General features: G+C 42.5%; 2 protein-coding genes, 1 long non-coding RNA gene and 1 pseudogene across 4 annotated transcripts in view; 3 read left to right on the top strand and 1 right to left on the bottom strand.

Moving 5' to 3' along the window:
* Window positions 1-1,339: 1,339 nt before the first annotated feature.
* Window positions 1,340-27,320, bottom strand: LOC146672634 (uncharacterized). Of its 2 annotated transcripts, XM_085388288.1 has the most exons (5): window positions 26,696-27,320; window positions 12,989-13,126; window positions 7,033-7,138; window positions 2,800-3,396; window positions 1,340-2,474 (listed from the first exon to the last, which is right to left on the bottom strand). In XM_085388288.1, exons 3-5 carry the CDS (start codon window positions 7,048-7,050, stop codon window positions 1,782-1,784), a joined length of 1,308 nt encoding a protein of 435 aa, XP_085244414.1. In that variant the 5' UTR covers window positions 7,051-7,138; window positions 12,989-13,126; window positions 26,696-27,320; the 3' UTR covers window positions 1,340-1,781. The 2 variants fall into 2 exon arrangements, with proteins under 2 accessions (XP_085244414.1, XP_085244404.1); XM_085388278.1 differs by lacking the exons at window positions 12,989-13,126; window positions 26,696-27,320 and adding an exon at window positions 7,420-8,030.
* Window positions 8,906-10,032, top strand: LOC146672636 (uncharacterized; annotated as a pseudogene).
* LOC146672633 (uncharacterized) overlaps window positions 17,383-27,320 on the top strand; it is a 59,348-nt gene continuing 49,410 nt past the window's right edge. Inside the window, exon 1 of the mRNA XM_085387997.1 lies at window positions 17,383-17,560. The gene's annotated coding sequence lies outside the window, so the exon portion shown is untranslated. The remainder of the gene's footprint in view (window positions 17,561-27,320) is intronic.
* Window positions 23,105-24,088, top strand: LOC146672635 (uncharacterized). The gene is made up of 3 exons (XR_014908330.1): window positions 23,105-23,462; window positions 23,757-23,819; window positions 23,950-24,088. It is a non-coding gene; the product is annotated as an uncharacterized LOC146672635 (long non-coding RNA).

Here is a 27,320-nt window from a genome sequence, read left to right as displayed (position 1 = left end):
TCAATTCTTAAATCAATTTTTTCAAACACAAACACTATTTTAAAGCTTCTAGAGAGTAAAATATTAATGATAATTATAATAACAATAATAAAAACAAAAGCTCTCAGATCCATCAAACCAAGCAGCAGAAAGAACAATAACTGAAGAGAAAACTTTAACCTTGTAGACTTCATTATGTTCCAGCTGCTCTACAGACGCTGTGACCTCGAACTTAAGCAGGTCGTAAAGTATGTGCAGCTCAATAACTTCATAATCAGACCCTGTGGTATTTAGGCAGCAGAACAACTAAGAATAACAACTACAAATAATGTTTTTAGGTTTCTGTTGTACTGCAAGGTTCTGTACAGGAGAACCAAACCAAGAGCAAATATTACGTCTCATTTACACCTGAGCACGAAGAGCCATCAACATTTAGCAAATTGAATCATCTTTGTTTAGATGCAAGAAGAATCATATAGAAATGAAAAAGTAGAAATAGAAATCCAGAGCAAAGATATCCTCTAATTCAGCGTAGCACATGTGCAGCTGCTGCGATTCACGTAAGCATTCGGCTCGTCGCTGTTGCAGATTTTTCTCTCGCTGTTCTGGCTCACAGCGCTGCAAACACAAAAATAAATATCCCCAAAGGTGTGAAAGGGAGCTAATTAGTAAGAGTATTGTTACTCTCCGCAGGAGTAGTCCAGCAGTAGAAATCAGTCCAATAACAAGGTGTGTAACATCTAGCAGGGTGACAGAAAAACCCAGGGTAACTTCTAAGGACCTCAACGTCTCTCTCACATTGCGTTTTTTAAACATGCTTCCATTTATCACGTCAGTCTTTACTCTGAAATACAGGAAGAGAAATCATGGCTGAAACAATTTCTCATGAAACCAGGGGTGTGGTCCAACAGTCAGTTTGGTGAGGAAGGTTCCTAACTGAGAGAAGTGACCCAGAAGTATCTGTGTAGCAGCCACAATGAATCCAGATCATGAGCTTTATTAACTGATCAAAGTCTCTTCTTTCATCTTCTGTATCATTCAGTTTGCATTGGTAATGCCCATTATTGTAATGCTTTTTTAAGACCAGCAAAACTTTATTTCACTTTGGGTTAGCTGGGATAAGTGATGGATGGAGGGAATTTTACTTCAGCCACAGAAATCCTAAACAGGAAGGAGGAGCAGAGTTACAGTGGATCACTATCCAGCAGGGAAACAAGGTTTATTTCAATTTCTTGGCCATGAGTGAGATTTACTGAGTGGGCAAATTAGGGAGACGACACCATCAGATCCCGAGCCCTCCATGTGTTAATCAAGAGACGGCTGCTGTGCTACATCCATAAATAATGAATAAATTAGGAGCTAAAGCTGAAAGGACAGTTTATTTGTACCATCTTCACGTGAACACATTCAAGAACATCACAGATGAAGAAACATTAAAAACTTCCACACTACATAAAGCAAGAAAAATAGTTTTTCTTTCAGGTGGTTTCAGAAAAACAGAAACATCAAACATCTCCAAGACTCTCTTTGAAAGAACTAAAAACCTTTGTTCTCATGGTCCAATCATGAGTGAACTCCCCGATGAAGCCTTGTGTGCTAAAACATGTCAGAGTTTTAAAGGTTAAACATGAGTTTCCAAAACGTTTTGCTGGAGAACAATGAACTATTTGACTGAGTTTCAATCATTTACAGACGAGCAAAACCAGGACAGAGAAAAAAGGACAAAACTGACCCAGTAAAACAACAGAAAAGAAGATCCCATGTAGATCTGTATTATGTAGAAGTTCAGCCCAGCAACCAGTTCAGTTCAACACAAGTTTAAATGATTCTATCTGAACTCTGTGGAGCCTGATCTCAAGCTTTTTGAGTCTGACACAGAAACCAGAGGATCTTTCTGTGTCTTCAGATTCACTGTGATCCAGTGATGGGAGTGATTTCAGCCCTGAGTGATGGCGCTGATGTTTGCACAGAGCAGACAATGAGGTGAATGTTTGGGCACATTGGTAACAGTGAAACAGTTTATTAGTAACGTGGGATCGTTTGTGTGCAGAGTATGAACTGAGATTCCTGAAGCTCTTGTCACACTGGTCACAGCTGTAGTTTCCTTCCATGTGTGCACGTTCATGAATGTTACGATTACCTGACTGTGAGAAGCTTCTCTCACAGTGTCTGCACTTGTGTGGTTTCTCTCCTGTGTGGACTCGTTTGTGTGATTTAAGCTGACTTTCAGTGGTGAAGGATGACCCACACTGATCACAGAGGTGCTTTTTAACCCCACTGTGAATCAGTTCATGTTGTTTTAAATCTCTTGGTGTGGTGAAGCTTCTCCCACATTCTTTGCAGTATTTCAGTTTGTCTCCAGTGTGTCTACGTTGATGTGTTTTAAGGGCAGCTTGCCAACTGAAAGTTTTTCCACAGAGGTCACAATGAAAGTCTTTCCCACCACCACAGTGATGACAGGGTTGAGAACTGGATCCATCTGTGTCGCTCTGCTTCTAAACAAAGACACAAAGACAGTGTAAGTCAGTCCTTCAACATTTGTATCCTGAACGTCGCCTGAAATAAAGAGCATCTCTGCAGACGTCCAACTACATTTGACTGTTTCAGTTAACACACTCAGTTTACTGGGCTGCAATAACTACAATACTACCACCATAATACTACAGTAATACTAAAATCATAACTGAAAGGAAAATCTGAATAATCACTCAGAGCTGCTTTTCCATGCAGTAGAATTGCTAACATGCTAACACAGTTTAATGAGCAGAGTTGTTCCAAACAGTCAGGCTAAAATGACAAGATAACAATATAAATACATACCTCACAGTAGCTGCACTTGTAGAGTCTCTTTCTGGTGTGGATCTGTTGGTGTTGTCTCAGGTGATGTGGAGATTTAAAAGTCTTCTCACACAGGTCACATTGATAAGGTCTCTCCTCAGTGTGGGTAAACATGTGTTGTTGTAAGTGTGCGTCTGTTGTAAACTCTTTGCCACACTGTTCACAGCAGTACACATCATGTCTGGTGTGAATGCGTAGGTGTGTATTTCGGTACCCTCTCTGGCTGAAAGTTTTTCCACAGATGTCACAGCTGTATGCCTTAATTCCAGAGTGGGTAACTAGATGCCTCTGTAAGTGGCTACTGTGAGTAAAAGCTCTGCCACACTGATCACAGCTGTATACTTTAACTCCACTGTGGATGAGTTGGTGTTTTTTTAGGGAACCCTTGAAGGAAAAAGACTTTCCACACAAGTCACAGCTGAACGGTCTCTCTCCAGTGTGGATGACCTGATGCTGTTTTAGTGAAGCCCTCACAGTAAAACCCTTCCCACACTCGTCACAGGTGTGTTTTTTCTCTCCCTTTCTTCTGTGAGGTTTGTCGGCCTCCTGAGAGCGCTGACTTCTGGCTCCATGTTGGTCCTGCAGTGACAGAGATACAAACAGAGGCAGTGAGTGAAATGCAGTCGTGGAACAAACTGAACCTTCAAACTCCATTAACACTAGTTTTAAACCTGAAGGTGGAGCGTGGCACCAAACACCTTAAAGGTCTCTTATCCCCACCTGCTGGTAGTTCTAACACATTACATCCAACCTGCTGTTAAAGATAATTCATGACTGTTCAAACACTAAAATCATGCACACACACACACACACACACACACACACACACACACACACACACACACACACACACACACACACACACACACTATTTTATAATTTAGATTATTTTGTTGTTTCCTATTACATATTTCTATAATTTGTATAGATTTATACAGAATTATTCAGTGATAATAAATCCTATGTTGGTTTATTCTAAAGGAACCCCGTTAGCTTCCACAACAGATGTTGCTCGTCTTCCGTCAAATACTCACATAAAATATTACACAATAAAGTGGATTCAAGATATCCACATAATTTCACTCTTACATCCACAGTGAGGTTTCACAATTGTTCAAATATAAGCAATCAATAATAATAATATCAATAACATTGAGGCACATCACACAAATTTCAAAAACAAATCATGTCTTACAATATTTACAACAACTAAAAGCTCTGTAAATCGGCTTTTAAGTGTTCATTGAAGTTTTGAATAATTCTCTAATTTTTTAAGGCAACTTATTCCACTTAAAAGTTGCTCTAAATGTAACAGTTTTACAAAACGTTACTTTTAACTCGAGCATTTACTAAATTGCAGTATGTTGAAAACTGTGTAATATGATGATGTATTTCATCTGGATACTGCAGCTGAGCAGAATAAATGTGGTGTGTTTAACAGAATTGCTTTCTTTAGAACTACAAGTAAGCCATAGAATATTTTAGCCTGTACAGGAAGCCAAGAAAGGTTATTATGCATTTGATCAATATTAGTATAGTATGAACATCTTCACACTAATCTGGACGCCTTATTCTGGACTAACTGAAGTCTGTTAAGATCTGTCTTATTAGCTGCTGACCAAATGATTGAACAATACTCCAGATGAGACATTACTAGTGCATTAATGACATCTTTCATAATGAAGAAGTGATACACAAAGAGCATTTCATAGCCATAGCTATGCCTTGTCGGCAGAGTTATGTGACATTAGTGATGTTTGTACTTTCAGCGTTAACTTGGTTTTAAAGCCTTTAAAATATACGCCGTTCAATAGTCGACCTTCATCTGACAGAGAATGTGATGATTTTGTGGATAATTAAAGTCAGTCATATATCCACAAACACAACAAGCTGAAAGTCAGTGATGCTGCTCGGTTTGCAGTCCTGAACATCACGGCACAAGCAGGATTCACTGCACTGTTAATGTTAGCTGTGTTATACTGCTGCCTCTGTTCGGTGGTGTCGAGCCAAACGCACTTTAACGTGTGTTTGAACGAGCTGACGGTTCACTCGTTAAGCTGAAAGAAAGATGCTTTAATCACAGCAGTCACACATGTGTCCACTGCACCATCTGGAACTCTTCTTGTTTACACTCGTAATAACACAAACACTAAATCCTGCTTCTCTGGTGCTGTTGTGTAGCAGTGTGTACACCTGAGACTGTCACCTGTCTGTCTGTCCTGCACTCTCTCTCTGTTTCTTTCTCTCTGATTGTGGAATAAAAGAATGAACATGTGTTTATAAGTTACACTTGTGTTTGAATCCTGCAGCTTATCACACATTTGATTTCCATGTGTGACGACTGCAAGTGTCCAGAGTGAGGACAGACTGAGGGAGCCACTGCTGCACATCATCTGTGAGGCTTTGCAGCCCTGATGATCCACCAGGACAAACTCAGCAGTGTGTGAGGAAGAGGAGGAGGAAGAGCCAGCAGCAGCTGACAGATGGAGAGATTAGACAGACTGTTCCCTGTTTGTGAAGGACTGCTAGGAAAGTTTAACATAACTGTCTGTGCTGAATCAGTCTTATTAGGTAATGTTCAAATAATGTGATCATCCCAGTGTTTCCAGTGTGGGAGAAAGTACTCAGGGCCTTCAAGCTACACACTATGAAAGGCAGCAACAAGTTTAATGTTCAGAAACCTAAAGTCTGTATCAGCAGCAGGATGGAGCTAAAATAAATGTTGGTTTCAGTTCTATGAAGCTTTGAGTATTTTGGATCAGTAGCTGCTGTGTTTGTTGCATCATATTGCTGTAACTGTTTATATGCTTTATATATTCTGAGCTAAGTTGATCTATAGTGTTACATCATATTCTATAAGGATGTTATGTGTTTGTAGACTTTCTGCCCAGTTTGACCCATTTAGCAGACGTCAGCCTGTTTAAGGCTCTGATATCTATTCTGTGTGACTTAAAGCAGTTATGACATGGTCTGATTTTCTCACCCAATAAAGGAATATTTCATATATCAGTCGACTCTTCATTCTATCAGACACAGTTATCACAGCTCCTACATTTGCTTTTTACACATATATGTAAGCATTGAGCCAAATTTAGTACCAACATATTAAATGAACAATATTTGTCTCTTATATATGATACATCTGTATACACACTGTCACAGATAGTTGTCTGTGAGTGAAGTGATTAATATAATAACTATAATATTGGCCATATTATATTTACATCACCACAGTGAGATGACTTTAGTCTCATGAACAACATCAGCTAATTGTTATTTACAGCTAATCTTAAACGACTGTTCAGCACAGAAATGAAGCCCAACAATCATGTTTCACAGTCCTGTGGTCTCAGCCTCAGATACTCATCAAATCACACAGAGCTCATGTAGAAACAAATGAACTAAATATGTTCTCCTTCATTTCTGTCAAACAAAGCTGTATGAAACGTTTCCAGCTGTTAGTATCATGGTTGCTAGGCAACCTGGGCAGCGCGACGGAGGCTAGACGTCCCATTTCACGAGCCTACGAGCCTCGCACTTCGGCCTTAGCGGTCTTTGAGTACGCGGCCCTTGAGGACTTTAAAGCTGCAGAACCTGAATCGGGATACAGCCATGATGATCTCCAGCCTCGTGCTCGCCAACATTCTCACCTGAGTTAAGAAGACGATCACTGAAATGGTCTCAGCAGGTCCTTTGATGACAGCAATGAAATGCAGTGGTAAGGCTTTTTGGGGATTAAGTTCGTTTTCATGGCAAAGAAGGACGATGCAGTTCATCTGATCACTCCTCATAACATTCTGGAGTGCAGGCAAAATGCTATTATAAAAACTTAAGCAGCAACTTCTCCAGGTTCCAATATTTATGCAATTCTCAAACCTTTTGGCCACGACTGTATAACCTCTTCTGAAGTTTAGTGGATATTATACATGGTTATGCTCAGGATGTGTCGGCCAGTTTCCACTGGAAACGCCTTTTGGTTAAACTGTCAGCGAGGAATTTGCATTTGCACTGTTACATTTTTATATAACTTTAATGCACATTAACAACATCTGCTTGTTTCAGTGAAAATACATTGATGGGTTTTTAATAAAGTTGTGCAGCTGTAAAGTACTTTGTCTGGTGTCAATTCTATCATCAGATACATCGTTATGGCAAATGTTCAGATGTATATGGTGATAAATATCTTTGGTCATATGGTCCTGCTCTGTCTGTCACCTTCTGTGTTGAGCTCATTGTTTCCTCTGTAGTGGCTGAGCTGAGTCCAAGTAGCTGAAAATGTTCCTCTGCTGCTCCGTCAGACTCTCCTCCTCCTGCTGATCAGCTGGGACACAAAACAGATCTTTGTTAGGCTCCACACTGCACTGAAGAGTCAAAGTGTCTCATATGTTCATCTGACAAGTAAAAGAACACATTTTTGTTTCCCGAGGTGGGCAACTTGTTGGAAACAAACACAAAAGGTTTGAGCACTGATACCTGCCATTGCTGGCATTGAAAGATGCAACGCCAGCAATGTGGATTGTCAAGACTCAAACCAATCATCAAGCAAAGACAACAGGGATCATTTGTTTCTGTTTATTTAGCATTCACAGCATTTGTAGTTGCCTTCTGTGCAGGGGAAGTCCACGCACACTGTGTGGTACCGCCATCCGCAGAAGGTGCATTCAACCTCTGTAAAAGAAACGAGATTGTCTGAGACTGAAATGATATTAACTAAAGAAGTGGTGATTTGTAAAACTTCACATTTTGATCCGGGACGTACTCTGCATGAAAACAAGCGCTCACTCTTCCTACTCAACAAATGACAAGGGCGGAGCCTTATACCACGTGATACAGAAGCTGTGCCGTGTGATGCTAAAATTAGCAGGGAAAAAACAACGGAGAGCACGTCAGGGATGACGAGAAAGTGACAGGAGAAAATCCGTCCGGGTCAACCACCCAAACATCAATAACGGGAACCTTATACAGCGCTTCCCTATACACGTCAAACTCCCGCAGGCACAAAGACATCACGGAGGCTATCACTTATCACCTGACCAAAGATATGTGTAACGGTCTTTTGCATTTGATGTTTGTTGCATTTGATATTTGTTAAGCTGTATGTCTGGATTTTGTTCCTTTGCGCCCTCTGGTGGTGAACTGTGCAGGGTACAGCTTTGCTGTTTGGGTCTCCACCCAGCAACTTTTCTTTTGCTAGCGCACATGGTGTCTGCATGCTGCAACTCTCAGTTAGCTCCACACATGGAGAAAATATTGTTTAAAGAGTGAAAATAATTGACGAAGAAGATGGAAGATAAGGCAATAAGGCCATAAAGCTCTATTTAGCACTTCCTGGATGTCAGCTCACGAGGTTTGTGTATTTTAAATGGTTTATTTTCTGTAATTAAGGATTTTTTTGATTGATTGACACTATGTACAAGAGCGCATTTTGATGTGATGTTTTTGTTTTATTGTTTTGTCCGTGAGCAGTTCTCACGGGTTGCCAAGACCAGAATAAACCCTGTTTTATAACTACATCGTGCGTACGTCAATCCTTGAGGGTGCTACAGTGAGAACTCCGCTCTGCACGGGTAGATGAAGGACGCAGCCCCGCAGGAAATTCAGGTGCCCCGAAAATAAGTGTTGCCTCAGTTAAAGGACTCAATATAATTAACCACAAGAAAGAGAAATAAAAAGGAAAAGGACTGTAAAATTAATTAAGATAAGTTTCCTTTTATAAATAAACAAAGGACTGAAATATTTCTTCTTTTTTCTTTCCTTCTCATTGTTTACATTTCTGCTGTTCAAGTGACTGATATTCATACAGTGTTAAGTTAATGTTGTGATGAGTAACCTGTGCATCGTGCATATGGTGGGCTTCAGCAGTTGCTGTAAGAAACAGTATTACTGGCTTGGAGAAGAGATGTAATGTGAGTTAAGTATACATGTTAAGTGATGTTTAAGGAGTAATAGTAATTACTGTGCTTTAAAGTTGTAACAGTAAATGAAGATTAATATTCATTTGCTCCTCAACTAACAAATCAAATTTAAGCTGCTGCACCTTTACATTAAGGCTAAGTAAGATACACAAAAAACCCAAACCCCTCCAACAATGGCAGAGTTTGAGGCTAATCCAGAAGTCAGTGAAAAGGGTGATGTGGAACAACTTTCTGCAGATGAGCAACTACAAGCAGTTGAAGGCACAGCTGATGATGTTTCTACTACCTCACAAAGAGCACGACAGAGCCAACGAGTCCGTACATTGACGGAAAAGGGCAAAGAACTGTACGGTGAGCACATAAAGAAGGCTGCACATCGTTTCAGTGTGCGCTATGAGAAGTGGAAGGTTGTCATTAAGAATGCCAAAGGAGCTATAGATGGTCAATGCTCAAAGGATCTGCTACAAGAACATGTTTCCAAGGTTTTGAGTGCTTCTAAGGATGTGAATGCAGCCTATGATGACTTGAGACGTATTGAATCTCCAGATAGTGACACAAGACGAAGGATGGATACGTGTGAAGCCATAACAAAGACAATTATCGAATCTGTAAGAAAGTGTCCAAGCCCAAGTAATGCGGAGGTTCAAAGAGATGAAGAACTTTGGAAGGACACTGAGTCTTCATCTAAATACGTAGCCTCAGATGTGAAAAGTCAAAGGGATGAAAAATGGAAGGAGACTGAGTCTATGCCTAAGTTAGAAGCCTCAGACAGGATGAGTGTTAAGTCACACCACACTAAGCGCTCTTCTCATTCGAGGGTTTCCTCTAGACACTCCAGCTGGCTCTCGGCTAAAAGACAAGATGCAGCTGCTGAAGTTGCAGCAAATGAGGCTGCTCTCCAAGTTCTGCTTGAACAAGAAATCCATATGAAGGAAATTGAAAGGCAAGAAGCAGAAATAGCACAAAGACAAAAGGCTCTAGAAGCTAAGCGCAGAGAAGTAGAGCGACTTGAGACTGTAAAAAAGCTGAATGCAGCAAAGGCTCGACAGCGAGTGTATGAACAAAGTGAATGTTCAGATGAAGAAATATACAACCTACTTCACCACAGATCTGATAAAAATGAAGTCAAGTCTGAAAACAATGACCAGCATATGAAACGGTGTTCCTCGCCACGAAATGTGACACCGCACCAAGAGGTGAACACAGAAGATCTGGTCAAAGCATTTGCAGTGTCTCTTAATGCAAGTCGTCTTCCGGTACCAGAGCCAACAATATTCAGTGGCGACCCTATCAGATATAATGATTGGAAAATTTCCTTTCAGACTCTGATTGACAGGAAAAATATACCAACTGAAGAGAAGACTTATTATCTGAGGAAATATGTAAGTGGACCTGCAAGGAAGGCAATAGAAGGCTACTTCCCGCTTAGCACAGAGTCTGCATACTATGCAGCATGGACAGTTCTCATAGAGAGGTATGGAAATCCCTTCCTCGTAGCAAAGGCCTTCAGAGACAAACTTGACGCATGGCCTAAGATAAGCTCTAAAGGCAGTATGGAACTTCAAGCATTTGCTGACTTCCTTTGCTGCTGTAAGACAGCCATGTCGCAAATGAAGGGGCTTGAAGTGCTCAATGACTGCAATGAAAACCAAAAAATGCTCGCAAAACTTCCAGATTGGCTTACTTCAAGGTGGAACAGAAAGGTTACAGAAGTGCAAGAAGAGACTCACACCTTTCCAAGCTTCAGCCAATTCGTAGATTTCATCTCACGGGAAGCCAAAATTGCCTGTAATCCCATAACATCTCTCTTTGCTCTGAAGCCAAGTGAAACTGAAGGGGCAAAAACAACAAGGAACAGAGGCAATGGAGCAAAGGTGCTAGCAACTAACTCAAATGAAAGGACTGTTAGTGCTAGTTGTGTGTACTGTGAAAGGTCGAGTCACAGCCTACTTAAGTGTAGAAGGTTCATAAATGAGAGCATTGTTGAGAGACTAAAGTTTGTTCAAGACAAGAAGTTATGTTTTGGCTGTCTGAACTCTGGTCATCGCTCCAAGGATTGCGAAGGGAGAGAAACCTGTGACACATGTAATAAAAGACATCCAACATGTCTTCATGACAATCGCACGAAGGAAGACAGAACAAGGAGAAATCCACACAAGAACAGTGACAGGACAAGACAAACGGACGCAGATGTCTCACAAGACAACAGTGTCACACCAACAACAAGTGAAGCGACTTCTAACAGAGTCACACAGAATGTTGACGACACTCACACATCTTCCATTATTCCAGTATGGGTGTCAACCAAAGGTGAGCCAGCGCATGAAATTCTTGTGTACGCGCTCCTTGATACACAGAGCGATACGACCTTTATTCTTGAAGAAACGGCACAAGCTCTGCATATCAAAGGTGAATCGACTCAGCTAAAGCTCACTACTATGTCTTCAAGAAACACAGTTGTGTCCTGTCGCAAGTTCTCAGGTCTACAAGTCAGAGGGTTCTACTCAAATAAGACCATTTCCCTACCAGTGACGTATGCCAGAGACTTTATTCCCGCAAACCGAGATCACATTCCATCGCCTGCAACAGCTAAGGCATGGTCTCATCTTGACTGCATTGCAAGTGAGATCGCTCCACTACAAAGCTGTGATGTTGGTCTGCTGATTGGGTACAACTGCCCCCAAGCACTTGTTCCTTGTGAGGTTGTGTCTGGAAAGGAAAATCAGCCGTTTGTGCAAAGAACTGATCTGGGATGGAGTATTGTGGGTTATGGCAATCCATGTCTCGATTATGGAGACGCCTTCAGAATAAGTCACCAAGTCATTGTGAAGGAAGTGGTGCCTGACATTAATCCCTCTTTAAATCTCACCAACAAGGTTCACTATGTCTACAGAACTCAAATAAAGGAAATGATCTCTCCCACAGAGGTCCTAAAGATGTTGAAGTCTGACTTTGTTGAGAAAGCACCAGAAGACACAAAGGTCTCTCAAGAAGATCTCAAATTTTTAACAAAGATGAAGGCCGGCATTAGGCACAAGGAGGATGGTCATTTTGAAATGCCACTCCCATTTAAGAGTGAAAGGCCGAACCTGCCAAACAACAAGGTATGTGCTATTCATCACCTCAAATGTTTAGAAAAAAGGCTCAAGAGTAACAAGCAGTACTACATGGACTATAAGAAATTCATGAATGACATCTTAGCCCATGGAGATGCTGAAAAGGTCACAGAGCAAGACATTGACAAGACACCAGTTTGGTACATCCCACATCATGGTGTGTATCATCCACAAAAACCCGGAAAGATTCGTGTCGTCTTTGATGCCTCTGCCAAGTTCCAAGGCGCTTCCTTAAATGACCATCTCCTCACTGGTCCAGAGCTAACAAACACCTTGCTCGGAGTCTTGTGTCGCTTCCGAAGAGGCCCAGTGGCTTTCATGTGTGACATCGAACGCATGTTCCACCAATTCCATGTGCATGCTTGTGACCAAGATTACCTACGGTTCTTGTGGTGGGAGAACGGTGACCATGAAACTCCATTCACTGTCTACAGGATGAAGGTACACCTATTTGGAGCAGCATCTTCTCCAGGTTGTGCCAACTATGGCCTCAAGCATCTTGCAGCTGAAGGGGAAGGAAGTTTTAATGAAGAAACCATCAAGTTCATCAAAACCAACTTCTATGTTGATGACGGACTAGCAAGTGTTGACACTGAAGATCAGGCAATACAGCTGGTTAATGAAGCACGCAAACTCTGCAGCATGGGCAAACTTCGGTTGCACAAGTTCATCTCAAACAGCACCAAAGTTCTAGCTTCGCTTCCGAAAGAAGAATGCGCTGCAGCTCCCAAAGAGCTAGATATGGCACTCGGTGAAGTACACATGGAAAGAGCACTTGGCGTACAATGGTGTGTGGCATCAGATCAATTTCAGTTCAGAGTAGTTGTTAAGGACAAACCACTCACCAGAAGAGGAGTATTGGCCACAGTCGCCTCTGTGTTCGATCCACTTGGGTTTGTGTCACCTTTCATTCTGCTGGGAAAGCAGATTTTGCAACAAATGTGTCGAGATAAACTCAGCCAGGATGATAACTTACCTGACAGACTTCGACCTCAGTGGGAGTATTGGTTGCGTGACCTGGGAAACCTTGCAGACGTAAAGGTTCACAGATGCTACATTCCTTCGACCTTCAAGGCACAGCACTACGAACTTCATCATTTTTCTGATGCAAGTGCATCTGGATATGGAATGTGCACTTACCTCAGAGCAGTAAGCACAACTGGTGAAGTCCACTGCTCATTGGTGATGGGAAGATCAAGAGTTCCACCAACCAAAGTCACAACTATACCTCGGCTTGAGTTGTCGGCGGCCGTTGTTGCTGTGCGCACTGGTGACATGCTGAAAAAGGAATTGGAAATGGAAATTTCAGAAGAAAGGTATTGGACTGACTCGAAGGTGGTACTCGGATATGTCAGCAATGAAGCCAGAAGATTTCATGTGTTTGTTGCAAACCGAGTGGAACGCATCAAACAAAGCACAGATTCAACCCAATGGAGGTATGTAACTTCCGAAGATAATCCGGCAGACCACGCCTCAAGAGGTCTCACAGCAGAACAACTTGTAGCATCAAACTGGTTCAAAGGCCCAGACCTCCTTTGGCAGAAGATCATACCCAGTGGGGAAATTAAGGTGGGAGAGTTATCAACCAGTGACCCGGAGGTTAAGAAGGTTCAAGTCCACAAGATACAAGGGGAGGAACAAAGGTCACTGTTAGATCGCTTACACAAGTTTTCCGACTGGTCGAGGATGATTAAGGCAGTTGCTAGACTCAAGCGCTATGTGAAAGAAGCAAAGGATCACAAGAGTAGATCACACGACATCAGTAGTGTAACAAGAGAGAAAGGAAGCAGAGTTAACAATCATAAAGATGGTTTGGAGGCCTATCTCCCCCTACCACCACTTCCCCTGCCAGTGGCGGACCCCCTCAGACATCGGTGCGTTGGTGGTTCTTTGTGTCCGGGGATGGGCGTCCAGGTACACACCGGCTCACTCCTTGGCGGCCGCTTATCGGGGCCTGGAGCCTGGGGCTCGCTCGGGCCACTTCGGAGGTGGGGTGCCCCCGGCCTCTCGGCCTGGGGCTCGGTCACTCAGGCGCAGCTGGCTGCCGGCGGAGCTCACGGGCGCGTCACTGCAACTCCCCCTGGCTTCTGCTCCGCGGCTGCTGAGTGAGCCCTCATCTGGGACTCTCCTCAGCTCTTTCCGGGACAGTGGCGCAGCTGCCCCTCTGTTGGTCTTCCTTGGTCTCTTGTGTTCTGGGGGCCTCTGGATGTCTGGAGTTTTGATCTCCTCCACACCTGCTTCAAGCCCTGGAGGACGGGGCTGTGGCCCCCCCACACCCTCTAGCAGATTATTACATGAAGGAACCTTTTAAAAAAACAAAAAACAAGCGCGTCCATGCTCACAGGTGTACACACGGGTGATCACACCCACAAACTACACCCTTTTTGGCTCCTACCTCAAAGCACACTGTGTTCTGTTGATCTTATGTGCTGCACAATAATGTTTAACATTTAGTATTTACTGTCATATTCCCATATATCATTGTGATGTTGTTTATTCTATTACTCTTGTTCTCTTCTGCTTGCTTTCTTTTTTCTTTCTCAGCAGGTGATCCAGGTGATTGATATATGCATTTTTTTTTCTCTGCCCGTTCTGTTGGTTTTTGTCTTTTGCCCTTCTCCCCCGTCCCTCTTCTCAGCTGTTTCTCTTTCCCTCTTTCTTTCTCCCCTTCTTTCCCCCAGTCAAGTCTGTCCCGTATTCAGTAAGTGAAAATAAAATAAACAATAAAAGGTGAATCAAATGGACCATTACGGCAAGGCTGGGATGGTCAGTTTGGTAAAGTAAATCCGTTGGGCATCTTTCTTTGCCTTTAGACAACAATTCTGAGGGCAAAAGAGCCAAACGGGACAGGCCAAAAGAAAAAAAAAAAAAAAAAAAAAAAAAAAAACAATCATAAAGATGGTTCAAGAAACAGCCTTTGCTCAAACTTCGAGCTAACGGATTCTGGATTCTTGGATGCAGCAAGATCGTGTCATCTTACATCTATAAATGTGTAAAATGCAGAAGGTTCAGAAGGCGCACAGAGCAGCAGAAGATGGCAGACCTCCCAGAGGATCGGATGGAGACCACACCGCCATTCACCTACTGTGGGATGGACTGCTTTGGTCCTTTTTATGTCAAAGAAGGCCGCAAGGAGCTAAAGCGTTATGGCTTGCTAATCACTTGCATGTGCTCCAGAGCAGTGCATCTTGAAATGCTTGACGATCTCTCTACAGATTCCCTCATCAACTCATTACGTGCATTCATGGCCATCAGAGGTACAGTTCGTCAGATAAGATGTGATCAAGGCACGAATTTTGTCGGCACTAGAAATGAGTTTATTGGAGCATTTAAGGAAATGGATCAAGCCAAGCTAGGGAAACTGGACTGTGAGTTTCTCATGTACACCCCAGCATCTAGTCATATGGGTTGTGTCTGGGAAAGACAAATTCGCACCATAAGAAGTGTTCTCATGTCCATTCTGGAACAATCAGCCAAACAACTCGACAGCTCCTCTCTGAGGACATTCCTGTATGAAGTCATGGCAGTGATTAATAGCAGACCATTGACTACTGACCAACTATGTGATCCATCAAACCCAGAACCTTTAACACCGAATCACATACTAACCATGAAGTCCACAATCATCTCTCCACCTCCAGGAAGGTTTGTGAAAGAAGATCTTTATCTCCGTAAGAGGTGGCGTCGTGTTCAACTACTTGCCAACACTTTCTGGACAAGGTGGAAAAAGGAGTATTTGTTAAATCTTCAAGGAAGACAGAAGTGGACCAAAGAGCACAGAAATGCTAAGATCAATGATGTTGTCCTCCTGAAGGATGAGATAACTCCACGCAACCAGTGGAAGTTGGCAAGGATCATTGAAGTGTATCCTGGAAAGGATGGAAAAGTGAGGAAGGTGAAATTGCTGCTGAGTGATCCAACCCTGGATAGAGCAGGAAAACGTAACTCCAAACCTGTGCACCTGGAAAGACCCATTCAGAAGACAGTCATTCTGATGGAAGCGGAAGACGATTCTCCACCGCACTCTGCTTAAAGGATAATTCACGATAGTTCATTCAAAAGCCGTTCATTAGTTCATAGGCAATACTTTATTCTTTTTAATCACAAGTGATTGGTGGGAGTGTAACGGTCTTTTGCATTTGATGTTTGTTGCATTTGATATTTGTTAAGCTGTATGTCTGGATTTTGTTCCTTTGCACCCTCTGGTGGTGAACTGTGTAGGGTACAGCTTTGCTGTTTGGGTCTCCACCCAGCCACTTTTCTTTTGCTAGCACACATGGTGTCTGCATGCTGCAACTCACAGTTAGCTCCACACATGGAGAAAATATTGTTTAAAGAGTGAAAATAATTGACGAAGAAGATGGAAGATAAGGCAATAAGGCCATAAAGCTCTATTTAGCACCTCCTGGATGTCAGCTCACGAGGTTTGTGTATTTTAAATGGTTTATTTTCTGTAATTAAGGATTTTTTTTGATTGATTGACACTACGTACAAGAGCGCATTTTGATGTGATGTTTTTGTTTTATTGTTTTGTCCGTGAGCAGTTCTCACGGGTTGCCAAGACCAGAATAAACCCTGTTTTATAACTACATCGTGCGTACGTCAACCCTTGAGGATTGACAATATGGCTCCTACAATATGGCTCCATCAACACTGTGCAAAACGAGGGATTTAGGAAAACGATCAACACCCTAGACAAACGCTACACAGTGCCGTCCCGCAACTATTTTTCTATTGTTGCACTACCTGCTCTGTATACGCAGCGTCGAGCAACGGTGGAGACGGAATTTCAAGCAGGACAACATTTTGCTGCAACAACAAAACGTGAGACATTTGTTGTTTTTATGTTTATTTGTTGTTATGAGAGAATCATGATCTCAATTCTAAGCCAAAAAATCGTGATTCTCATTTTATGCAAAATCGTGCAGCCCTAACATTAACACAAAACTATTGTTTCACCAGAGAAACACACATGAAGAGAGAGAGAGAGACAATAACAGCTACCAAACAGTCGTCATAATTCGTCACACAATGAGAAAAGGACAAATCAACAAGTAACAATGACTAATTAATATTAAAATCTGTAACATAATGTATTGTTTGGAGTTTAGTCTGATTGGTTCAGGATGACCTGCCATTATCCAATCACACGTCTGCTTACCTGCATCTTTTCTCTTTTTTCTAACCTGAGCACCTGATGGCTTTGAACTTTTGTTGTCCATCTTCCATTGGTTTGAATTTTGCGCTCCAGTACAAACACAAATCCCCCAACCCGAGGATCAGCACAATTAACCTAACAGCAGGAACGTACAGAGGGGGGGGGGGGGGGGGGGGGGGGCTAGAGGGGCTTGAGCACCCGCCCCTTTCCTGATGGTGCCCAAGGTGCCCTTCTGTTGAGGCAACTTTTTTTTTTTTAATTATTATTATTTTTTTTTAATGTGTGTGTGTGTGTGTGTGTGTGTGTGTGCGTGCGGAGTCCTGTCTGTGCCCCTCAACAATAATATTTAACTATTAATCACAGTTTTGCTAAATAAAAGGATCTGGCTTGCATCAGTCACATGATCACATTTAACCAATGATCGCCCTTGACGGCAGAACGCGCTGGTTACGAGCCGGGAACGAGCTCACAAAGAGCACGCGCATTTGTTGCGGTCCGGAGCTGTAGGAGAAACACAAGTTAACTCAGAGACACAGACTGATGCGACAAAACCAGTAAGTAGGTGTACAGCGCACACTGTAGTGTGTAGCACCCAGGAGTATTAGCTTATTACGTCCACGTTGGTAAGTTGTCTTGTTGCTACTGACGAACTGAAACAAACGTGCGTGCTGTGTGTGCAACAGCGCGACAAACATTACCTGTCCTTTTATTAACTGCACAGGTAGTGCTGGTCACAGCTGCTGGCTACCTGTGTAAGGCTGTCATGGGTCTGTAGCTCTGTCACCGTTTTAGGGAACATATTTAGTTTTAAAGTAAGTTTCCGGGCTTTTCCTGCCTTTCTGGAGGGATTATATTTCACTAAAAACGATCTAATATGCATGTCCCCATAATTATGCATTATTATAATTATAATATATTAAACACACAAGCTGTATTTTAAAGAACATACATTAAGAAGCAGATTATATTAGATTTATATTTTAAATGAGACAAAATTTGGATGTTACAGCAGTAAAATGATTGTATCTCTACAGTTTAAACATGTAATAAGCTTTGCCCTGCACAGAGTGGATAGTGAAACACATGGAATCATCATAAATACATTATTTCATATTTATTACTTCCCCCTCCTCTTTGCTTTATTATTGTAGCTCTCGTAATAAATAATAATGTAAGGATTCTGGATCAGCACCATGATGCCCATAGTATATACAGTATTCTGAAGAAGGTCTAAAGTGTCACTGTGTGTGCATGTGTGTGTTTTATTTAGATGGATTTTTAAAAAAAATATTACTCATGATATAACATTGTGCAGACATGGCTGGTAAGGACATGAGGAGGAAACAGCAGGAGCTGTGTGAGGCTACTAAAGGCAGGGCTATAACATTTTTCTGTCATCATTTTATTATAGATTAAGTGCTGGAGTTGTTAGGTGTGGATAATTAGATTATAGTTTATTGCAATAGCAAGTTGTGCCTTGTTCTCACATAGACAGCAAGTGCAGAGTGATATATGAAATGATGGGATGGAAGGAAGAAGAGAAGCAAAGAGTGATTCACAGGCAGAGCCTAAATTATTTCTCACAGTTTTTTGTTGCCTTATGGTTCCAAGTGCTGTCACCAATCTTTGCATTTTGTTATTATCTCATGACACTTGTTTAATCAGCTACCATCTCTCCTGTGGACTTTTTAATGTCTACAGTCTCAGACCAACACAGCCCTGCCCTCATAGCTGGACTGGCCATCGGGCATACCGGGCACTTGCCCGGTGGGCCGCTGGCGATTTTTTGTTTTTATGGGCCGACCGTTTTTTTTTGTTTTGTTTTGGGTTTTTTTTGGGAAGGGTATAAACAATGAAAGGTGTTGGATTGGCCAATTGGTCATGATCGACTCTGGGCTGGACCAATTACAGCCGAGGAGGTCGGATGCACCCTCCCCCATGTTTAGCAATCTTATAGATGAACTAAAGAAAATGGAGAACAAAAAAAGGAAAGGAGGTGCCGAAAAAATTAGGGCCAAAAAGAAACAAGCCCTTCAGGCAGACGCTGCCAAATGTGTGAAAATTACTGAATTGTTTGGTGGTAGCTATGGCATAGCTTCCATAGATTTAGCAAGATCAGCAAGTGGTGGAGGCCAGCAGGTGGATGAAGGAAAAGGGAGGCAGGAGGAGGAGAGACCCGAGGCGGCCGCCGGTCATAGTGGCAGAGGAACTGAACTTCAGGTAAGAAGTTATGACCTGCTGTCTATCTGTGTCAGATATAAACTAATTTTAGTTGTAGTTTGTTTTCGTTGTGGTGACTTTATACAGTCGCTTAGAATAACTCGTACAGCGTAACTAGCATGACAGAGTTTATATACTGCTGGGCGGGTGCTATGAAGTTACTGATAGTAAATTTTATTTTATGCTTAAGGTTAGTTTCTCAAACTTCTCAAAGTCTTAACAAATTGTGCCAATCCATGTTGCACCAGCTGATTTATCATCAAAAGTGGAGAAGTCTGTGACAGAGGAGACAGAAGAGCAGCAGAGAGAGATGGAAGAGCAGCAGAGAGAGATGGAAGAGCAAGAGAGAGAGATGGAAGAGCAAGAGAGAGAGATGGAAGAGCAAGAGAGAGAGAGAGATGGAAGAGCAAGAGAGAGAGAGAGATGGAAGAGCAAGAGAGAGAGATGGAAGAGCAAGAGAGAGAGATGGAAGGGCAAGAGAGAGAGATGGAAGAGCAGGAGAGAGAGAGATGGAAGAGCAGGAGAGAGAGATGGAAGAGCAGGAGAGAGAGATGGAAGGGCAAGAGAGAGATGGAAGAGCAGGAGAGAGAGAGATGGAAGAGCAAGAGAGAGAGATGGAAGAGCAAGAGAGAGAGATGGAAGAGCAAGAGAGAGAGATGGAGCAAGAGAGAGAGATGGAGCAAGAGAGAGAGAGATGGAAGAGCAAGAGAGAGAGAGATGGAAGAGCAAGAGAGAGAGATGGAAGGGCAAGAGAGAGAGATGGAAGAGCAGGAGAGAGAGAGATGGAAGAGCAAGAGAGAGAGATGGAAGGGCAAGAGAGAGAGATGGAAGAGCAAGAGAGAGATAGATGGAAGAGCAAGAGAGAGAGAGATGGAAGAGCAAGAGAGAGAGATGGAGCAAGAGAGAGAGAGATGGAAGAGCAAGAGAGAGAGAGATGGAAGAGCAAGAGAGAGAGATGGAAGAGCAGGAGAGAGAGAGATGGAAGAGCAAGAGAGAGAGAGATGGAAGAGCAAGAGAGAGAGAGATGGAAGAGCAAGAGAGAGAGATGGAAGAGCAGGAGAGAGAGAGATGGAAGAGCAAGAGAGAGAGATGGAAGAGCAAGAGAGAGAGATGGAAGCTCAAGAGAGAGAGATGGAGCAAGAGAGAGAGATGGAGCAAGAGAGAGAGAGATGGAAGAGCAAGAGAGAGAGAGATGGAAGAGCAAGAGAGAGAGATGGAAGAGCAGGAGAGAGAGAGATGGAAGAGCAAGAGAGAGAGATGGAAGAGCAAGAGAGAGAGATGGAAGAGCAAGAGAGAGAGAGATGGAAGAGCAAGAGAGAGAGATGGAAAAACAGGAGAGAGAGATGGAAGAGCAAGAGAGAGAGAGATGGAAGAGCAAGAGAGAGAGAGAGATGGAAGAGCAGGAGAGAGAGAGATGGAAGAGCAGGAGAGAGAGAGATGGAAGAGCAAGAGAGAGAGATGGAAAAGCAGGAGAGAGAGATGGAAGAGCAGGAGAGAGAGAGATGGAAGAGCAAGAGAGAGAGATGGAGCAAGAGAGAGAGATGGAAGAGCAAGAGAGTGAGAGCCAGGGCATCGATTACTTTGCTCGCCCTGAACCTGCCATATTACAGGCCTTCTTAGATTACCACCCACAGCAGAACAGTAGCAGTGCAGTTGTGATGAGGGTGTTCAGCTGTAAAGATGGCACCAACAGGAAGTGGCTTACTTATTGCAAAGAACGCCATTTATTGTTCTGCTTTGTGTGTCTGGCATTTGCAAGGCTGACTGACACCAGCACATTTATAACAGGCATGAGTGACTGGCGACATATACATCTGCGCACAGAGGAGCATGAAAAGAGCAATACACACCAGACCTGTGCTGAAGCTTTTTTCTTAAGGTGCTCAAAAGGCAACATCAGGAGCTTGTTTGCTGGCAGTCAGTTGTCAGCTCACAGAGCACAAGTGAAAAAGAGACGGCAAGTTTTAGAGCGTATGGTGGATGTGATCAAAGTACTTGGGAAGAGGGGACTCAGCTATAGGCATGTGGAGAATGAGGCTGCATACACTTTAGGTGATAACACCATCGATCATGGTAACTTTCTGGAACTGATTGTGTTATTAGGCAAGTATGATATGTGCCTTGGAGAACATTTGAATGACTGCATTGAAAAAAGCAAGAAGTTGCATCAGACCAGTGGATCAAGAGGTAGAGGATCTCTCATCACCCTACTCTCCAAAACAACTGTCAACTCAGTGATTGATGCACTTGGCCATCTCCTTCAAGAGAGCATCGCCAGTGATGTCCAGAAAGCTGGGATGTTTTCTGTTCAGCTAGACACAACCCAAGACATCACAGGTTATGATCAGTGTTCAGTAATCATCAGGTATGTTACTGAGTCTGTGCAGGAGAGGCTTGTCTCCATAGTGAGGTGCGAAGCATCCACGGGGCAGTACTTTGTAAACTTGCTTTCCGGAGTTTTAGAGCATCTGAATCTAGACAAGGCCATGTGCATTGGGAATGCAACAGATGGTGCTTCAAATATGCAGGGCCAGTACAAAGGCTTTTCAGCACTTATGACTGCCCAGTCTCCAACTCATGTGCATGTGTGGTGCTATGCACACATACTTAATCTTGTGATTGCTGACACAACACAAAGTGTCATTGAAAGTGGATCACTCTTTAATTTACTTAATGACATAGCTGTGTTCATCAAGGAGTCCTATCACAGGGTTAATCTGTGGGAGAAACAAACCGAAAACACAAGACACAGACGCCTCAGTCCAATAGGTGAGACACGGTGGTGGGCCAAGCATGATGCCCTCCAGAAAATCTTTGGACATTTTGGAAAACCAGATGATGGCCTCTTCGTTGATGTAGTGCTGACGATGGAAGCCATTGAAAAGAGGGGAAAAGAAAAGCCAGCTGTTTGTGCCAAAGCACGAGGCTTTAAAGAGCGTCTCTTGAAGCATGAAACTGTGTTAACAGCACAGATATTTCTTAGAGTGTTTGAGCAAACAACTCCTCTGTCAAAGTACCTCCAGTCAAAGGGGATGGACATTCTCTCTGCCCATCATATGGTGACTGCCACACAAGATGGCCTCAAAAGTATTGCCAGGGACTTTCCAACTGTGAAGACAGCTGCAGACACATTTGTGAAACAGACAAATCAAAAACTAGAGGAGAGGGAGAACAACACAGACATGGAAGTGGAGGCTGAACTACCTAAAAAGAGAGCCAAAAGGAGAAAAGGCATGGCCGGAGAGATGCCTGAAGATGAGTTGCAAATCAATGCTGAGAAATCATATGAGGTGAAAGTGCACAACATCATCCTGGACACAGTTATTGAAGCAATCCACAGACGATTTGTCATACATGGCCCTCTTCTTGCCGATTTGGCATGGTTGGACCCCAGGAAGTTTAGCCAGGTCAGAACAGTTTCTCTTCCAAGTAATGCATTTCAGAACCTCAGAGCCTGTCTACTTAAATTTGACAGCAGGGCTACAGTTAATAACCTTCAGTCAGAACTGAAACGTTTTGCTGAACAGTGGGAAAGGCTTAAGACATCACATGTAGATGAGTACACGACCAGAACAGCAAAGGACAGATCTGAAGAATGGGACGAAGAAAGTGAAATTGTGACCGAAAGCTGTGGTTCTTGCAAAAATTGCCCACTGTGCTGCTATCAAATACTCAGGCGGTTCAATATGCTGTCTGATGCCTATCGTCTCCTTGGGCTGGCATACAAGTACCTGCTGACCCTCTCCCTCACTCATTTTGCCTGTGAAAGAACGTTCTCTACACTCAAGTTCATTAAAAGCAGACTCCGAAGCAGCCTGTCTGCAAACAAGCTGGAGATGTTTATGCTGATGGCCACTGAAAAGGACATTCTCATGTCATTGGACTCTGACATGGTCATTGACAGGGTAGCTGAGAAGAGTGACCTGCTGAGAAAGCTCCTTTTGTAACCTGGTGAGGTGAAATAAAAATGAGCAAAACATTCCTAATTATCTATTGTTAATATTAAATTCAGCTTTATTGTTATTGCCTAAATGAATACATTTAGTATCTACCTTCACTTCAAACAAGTCAAGTGATTGGTAAATGCTTAGAATTTGTCCATCTTAATAGATAGAATAAATATGAGATTGGAGTATTAGGCATTTATAAACATATATTCTTACAGTCTTAATCTGTCATTGTTTCATTTCAGATGCTGTCAGTCATTTTAGGAGGACTGAAGTGTGTTCATTTTAAGTAAGTACTATATGGAATATGATTCAACCATTTTTCTAGAGTAAGCATACCAGTACTGTCATCGTCTGTAAAAATCTATTAAGTACAATTCTTTCTCAACCTTCACTGTCTGTCCTTTCACTTCATAAAGGTTTCCATGTCTTAAGATATGTTCAGTGTTGCTGCTGTGGAAGTGTTGTAGGTGACCTTTTATTGATGAGTGAATAGTCTTTGGTGATACAATTCAATCATAATCTGTCCTTTATAGATTTTAATATTCATCTAATCTTTATTCCTTTCTGTCCTGTTTGTCAGGGTCTGATCATACATTGTTTGTTTAAGAGGTTCGAGACCATTCAACTTTTTAAGTTCATCAACGTAAGTACTAGTGTATATGATTTCTCTAATTCCTTTCTGGAATAAAGATGCCAGTACTGTGATCATCTGAGCAAGTCCATCAATTGCCATTCACAGTTCTTTGTCCTTTCACTTGTGTCCTGTTTTTCAGGGTCCCATATAATTTCTTCAGAAGTAAGTACTGTATATGATGCCAGTATTTTCCCATATTTTCTAGATACTGTATTAGTACTGTGTGTAAAATGCCATCAAAAACTCAATTAAGTGTTATTCTTATTCTTCTTTCTCACCTTTCTTTCTCTGTCTCCTTTCATATTTAAAGGTTGCTGTGTTAACAAAATATATTGTGCTACCATGCTGTTTTCTATTGTTTTGGTAAATAAATACTTTATGAAAATATCTCTAAATCTGTCATTTATTAATTTTAATATTAATTAATGATCATGTCTCACCTCTAGTGTTCTTGGTCTTAATTTCAGGTTTCTACCATGTGTTGTAGATAGTTCAGGAGGTTAACTCTACCAAGCAGTCTTTTTGTTTCCGCTATGTACTGTTTAAAATCCCGAATAGGGAGAATGGTGTAGGTTTAACTTTATTAGATTGATACATATATACCAACAAGGCAGTGTACATCAAAGCAGTTGTTTTCATGCAAAGGCTTTATGGTTTTTCCTATAGCGATTGACAGACCACGTGACTTTGCGCATTGCATGCCGGGAACTCCTGGCAAAACAATCCAAGTACCGCATCAAATACAAGCATTTGCAATTGCAGCACCACAAAACGTTCATTCTCTGGTTCCAATACCTTCTTGTTTTTTCTTTGCCGCACAAAAAAGGTATGTACAAAACGACGGAGAACAATGCCGGTCCGTACAAAGACAGACTCGACGAAAAGACAAAGAAAAGATACGAGGAAAAATCAAAGGAGTGAAAGGGTCAGACCCTTACGAGCACACAGAGGGACAAAAGACGTTAGCGTGCTGCCCAACTTTCACCACGCTCAGATTTATAATTATACGGTTCTTGGAGTGAGTGCATACACTCATGAAGTTTAGTAACTTCAGGTCACTGCAACAAGCCCAGGTACAGTTTACCGACGGATGGGTACAGGACCTTGAAATGCACCGAAAGACCATCGTACGAACAAAGGTAAGTTTACCTTTGTTCGTCTCACAAATCGTCGTCATAAATACACATTCGTTAACCGTGTATTAATATAACCTTTGAGCTCAACGGTAATTAATTAGTAGTGGAAAAATAATTGTAATATTTGAGCCATTTCTGCTGTCCAACTACTTCTTACAAAATACATTTTTAATGTTAATTAGATTTTTTTTACGGCATAAATAAAGGTTATATAAAAGTCACTGCCAAAGACTGATTGCGGCTTCCACCTTGTTACACTAATGTTGTTTGTAGCTCAGTATGACTTTATGTCATCCATGAGGGATGCATTTGACATATGTTTCACATATTATAGCCCAACAAGTTATTTATAGCAATTTAAATACGAGCAATCAGTTTCTTTGCAAATACCGGAAATCAGTTTTTGGCAGACAATCACTTTTTGGCACAACACCGGCTATTGCAGTTAATAATACAGCAGCTTCTTGCCATTTTTTGTGTTTCTTTTTATCGCTGTGTAACTGAGTTCAATTGAAAGCCTGCATGCGCTAGTACCGCTTGCCAAAAGTTCCCAGAATCCTTTGCGGTTTTATCCATGAATGACGTCACATTTTTGGTGGGCCGGTCTCCAGTCAAAATGCCCGGGCCGATTTTTTGTCCCAGTCCAGCCCTGCCTGCCCTCCAGCACTATCCACAGCAACCCCTCAACAGCAACATTGTACCCATCAGGTAAAGCATCGGCTACGTTTGCTTTGCCTTGTTGCCCATATTAGACTCTTGATGAAAGTGTGTTGTTGTTATTCAGCCTGGTTCAATGTGCCCCTTTTTAACTTTGAGCACCCGCCCCTTTAAACCTCTCTGCACAGCCCTGCCTAACAGACCTACACCTTAGTTCACAGATTCACTTTGTCTAAGGTTGATTTCTGGGATTTCACACAACCCAGGATTCAGATCGTGAATCCATGATGGGCTTGGATTTACATCATTATAAATGAAATGTGCTCTACTTGGAAGCAGCCGGCCCCGCCCCTTTTGACGGGTTGTGTGAGACTTTAAATCATCAAACTGTAAATTATAAATTTAAATTGTTATTGATCCTTTACCCCGAGTCCTAAAGTGTAGATTTATTTTCTTACTCTTCTTATATTTATTGTTTGTTTACTTGCACCGCTGTAACTGCAGCCTCGTCGTCTCGTCTCTCTATATGCTGGACTGTCTGTAGCGGAGATGACAATAAAGTTTACTTTGACTTCAGCAGCGCGCAGGCGCACCGAGGGCTCTCGCGCTCACTTTATAGAATTTAGAAAAAACATGGGTGCAGATTATAAGTCTGTATCATAATATCTGTTTGTTGTTTTTATTTTGTTTTGCGAGTTGGTTATTAGATGCCGCTCCAGCCAGCCAGAGACTCCCCGCCGCCCTGCCCTCTCCTCCCTGTGCCGCCAGCAGCAGGCGCACCTCGCAAACGGAGGGCGCCCTTACTCCCAGCAAATGGCTGATAGAAAACCGATCGGTGCCTACGAATTTCCCAATATGCGCTGGCATGACGTCGGGGAAGCATGGGTACGACCGATTATTTCATTTTTTTCTTGCCCGTGATGCCCCCCCCCACCACGATGCATTCTATTGGTTTGCACACTTACACACACCCAGCTGTGGTTTCCTGTTTTGCTGGACTCTGGAGAGCCCCGCCTTTAACGCTCTTCTCTCACAGAGAGCAACAGAAAACTTGGAAAAACTCCAGATTGACTGAACTCAGTTCAAAGTTACCTTGACACCTTTAGATGTGAGACGTAGTGATGGTCCGCTTGAAGCTGACGCTCCGGTGCGTGTGTCAGAAAGATCAACGCGCTGCTTCAGAAGCACCGTGTCGAGGCTTGATTCGTTTGGCCAGAGTCACGTGATCAGTGACGTCTGAAGCTTCGTTTAGAACGTACCTTTTTTAAATCGAACTTTATTGAAACACAATGAGTATACAACATACAAACAGATGAAGTTTACAAAAGAACAGGGCCCTGTTTCAGGAAGCCGGTTTAGAAAACTCAGAGTGAAAAACGATACGCAGGGTTGAGTAACCCCGAACTGTCCAACTCGGAATATTCGGTTTCAGAAAGGCTGATAACAATTAGTTCAGTCAACGCGGAGTTGCTTTAACCCCAAGTGAAGCGCGCGGACGAGGATACATAAAGCCCTGATAAGCGGAGCACAGATTAAGCGAGTCACCATGGAGACGGAGGGAAAGAAGGCGCGGTCAATGTATTTCACAGCGCTTGAGGCCGAAATTCTGATGGCAGCATATGCCGATAACATGCAAATTCCGCGGAAAAAAGTAACACAGCCACAGCTGCAAAAGAAAGGGAGCATGCATGGCAAAACATAGCCGACAGAGTCAATG

The sequence above is a fragment of the Rhamphochromis longiceps genome, linkage group LG3 (genome assembly GCF_057381845.1).
Source record: "Rhamphochromis longiceps isolate RC_006_pf linkage group LG3, R_longiceps_female_GT1.1, whole genome shotgun sequence".
Lineage (NCBI taxonomy): Eukaryota > Metazoa > Chordata > Actinopteri > Cichliformes > Cichlidae > Rhamphochromis > Rhamphochromis longiceps.
The sequence above is the reverse complement of the archived record's forward strand: the minus strand, read 5'-3'. Positions and strand labels throughout refer to the sequence as shown.

What these genes read in the sequence shown, in the direction of transcription:
- LOC146672634 (XM_085388288.1), bottom strand. An exon ending in ACAAGTGCAGCTACTGTGAG is followed by an intron (nt 2,475 to 2,799) that starts GTATGTATTTAT and finishes GTCTTTGTTTAG; the next exon opens with AAGCAGAGCGACACAGATGG.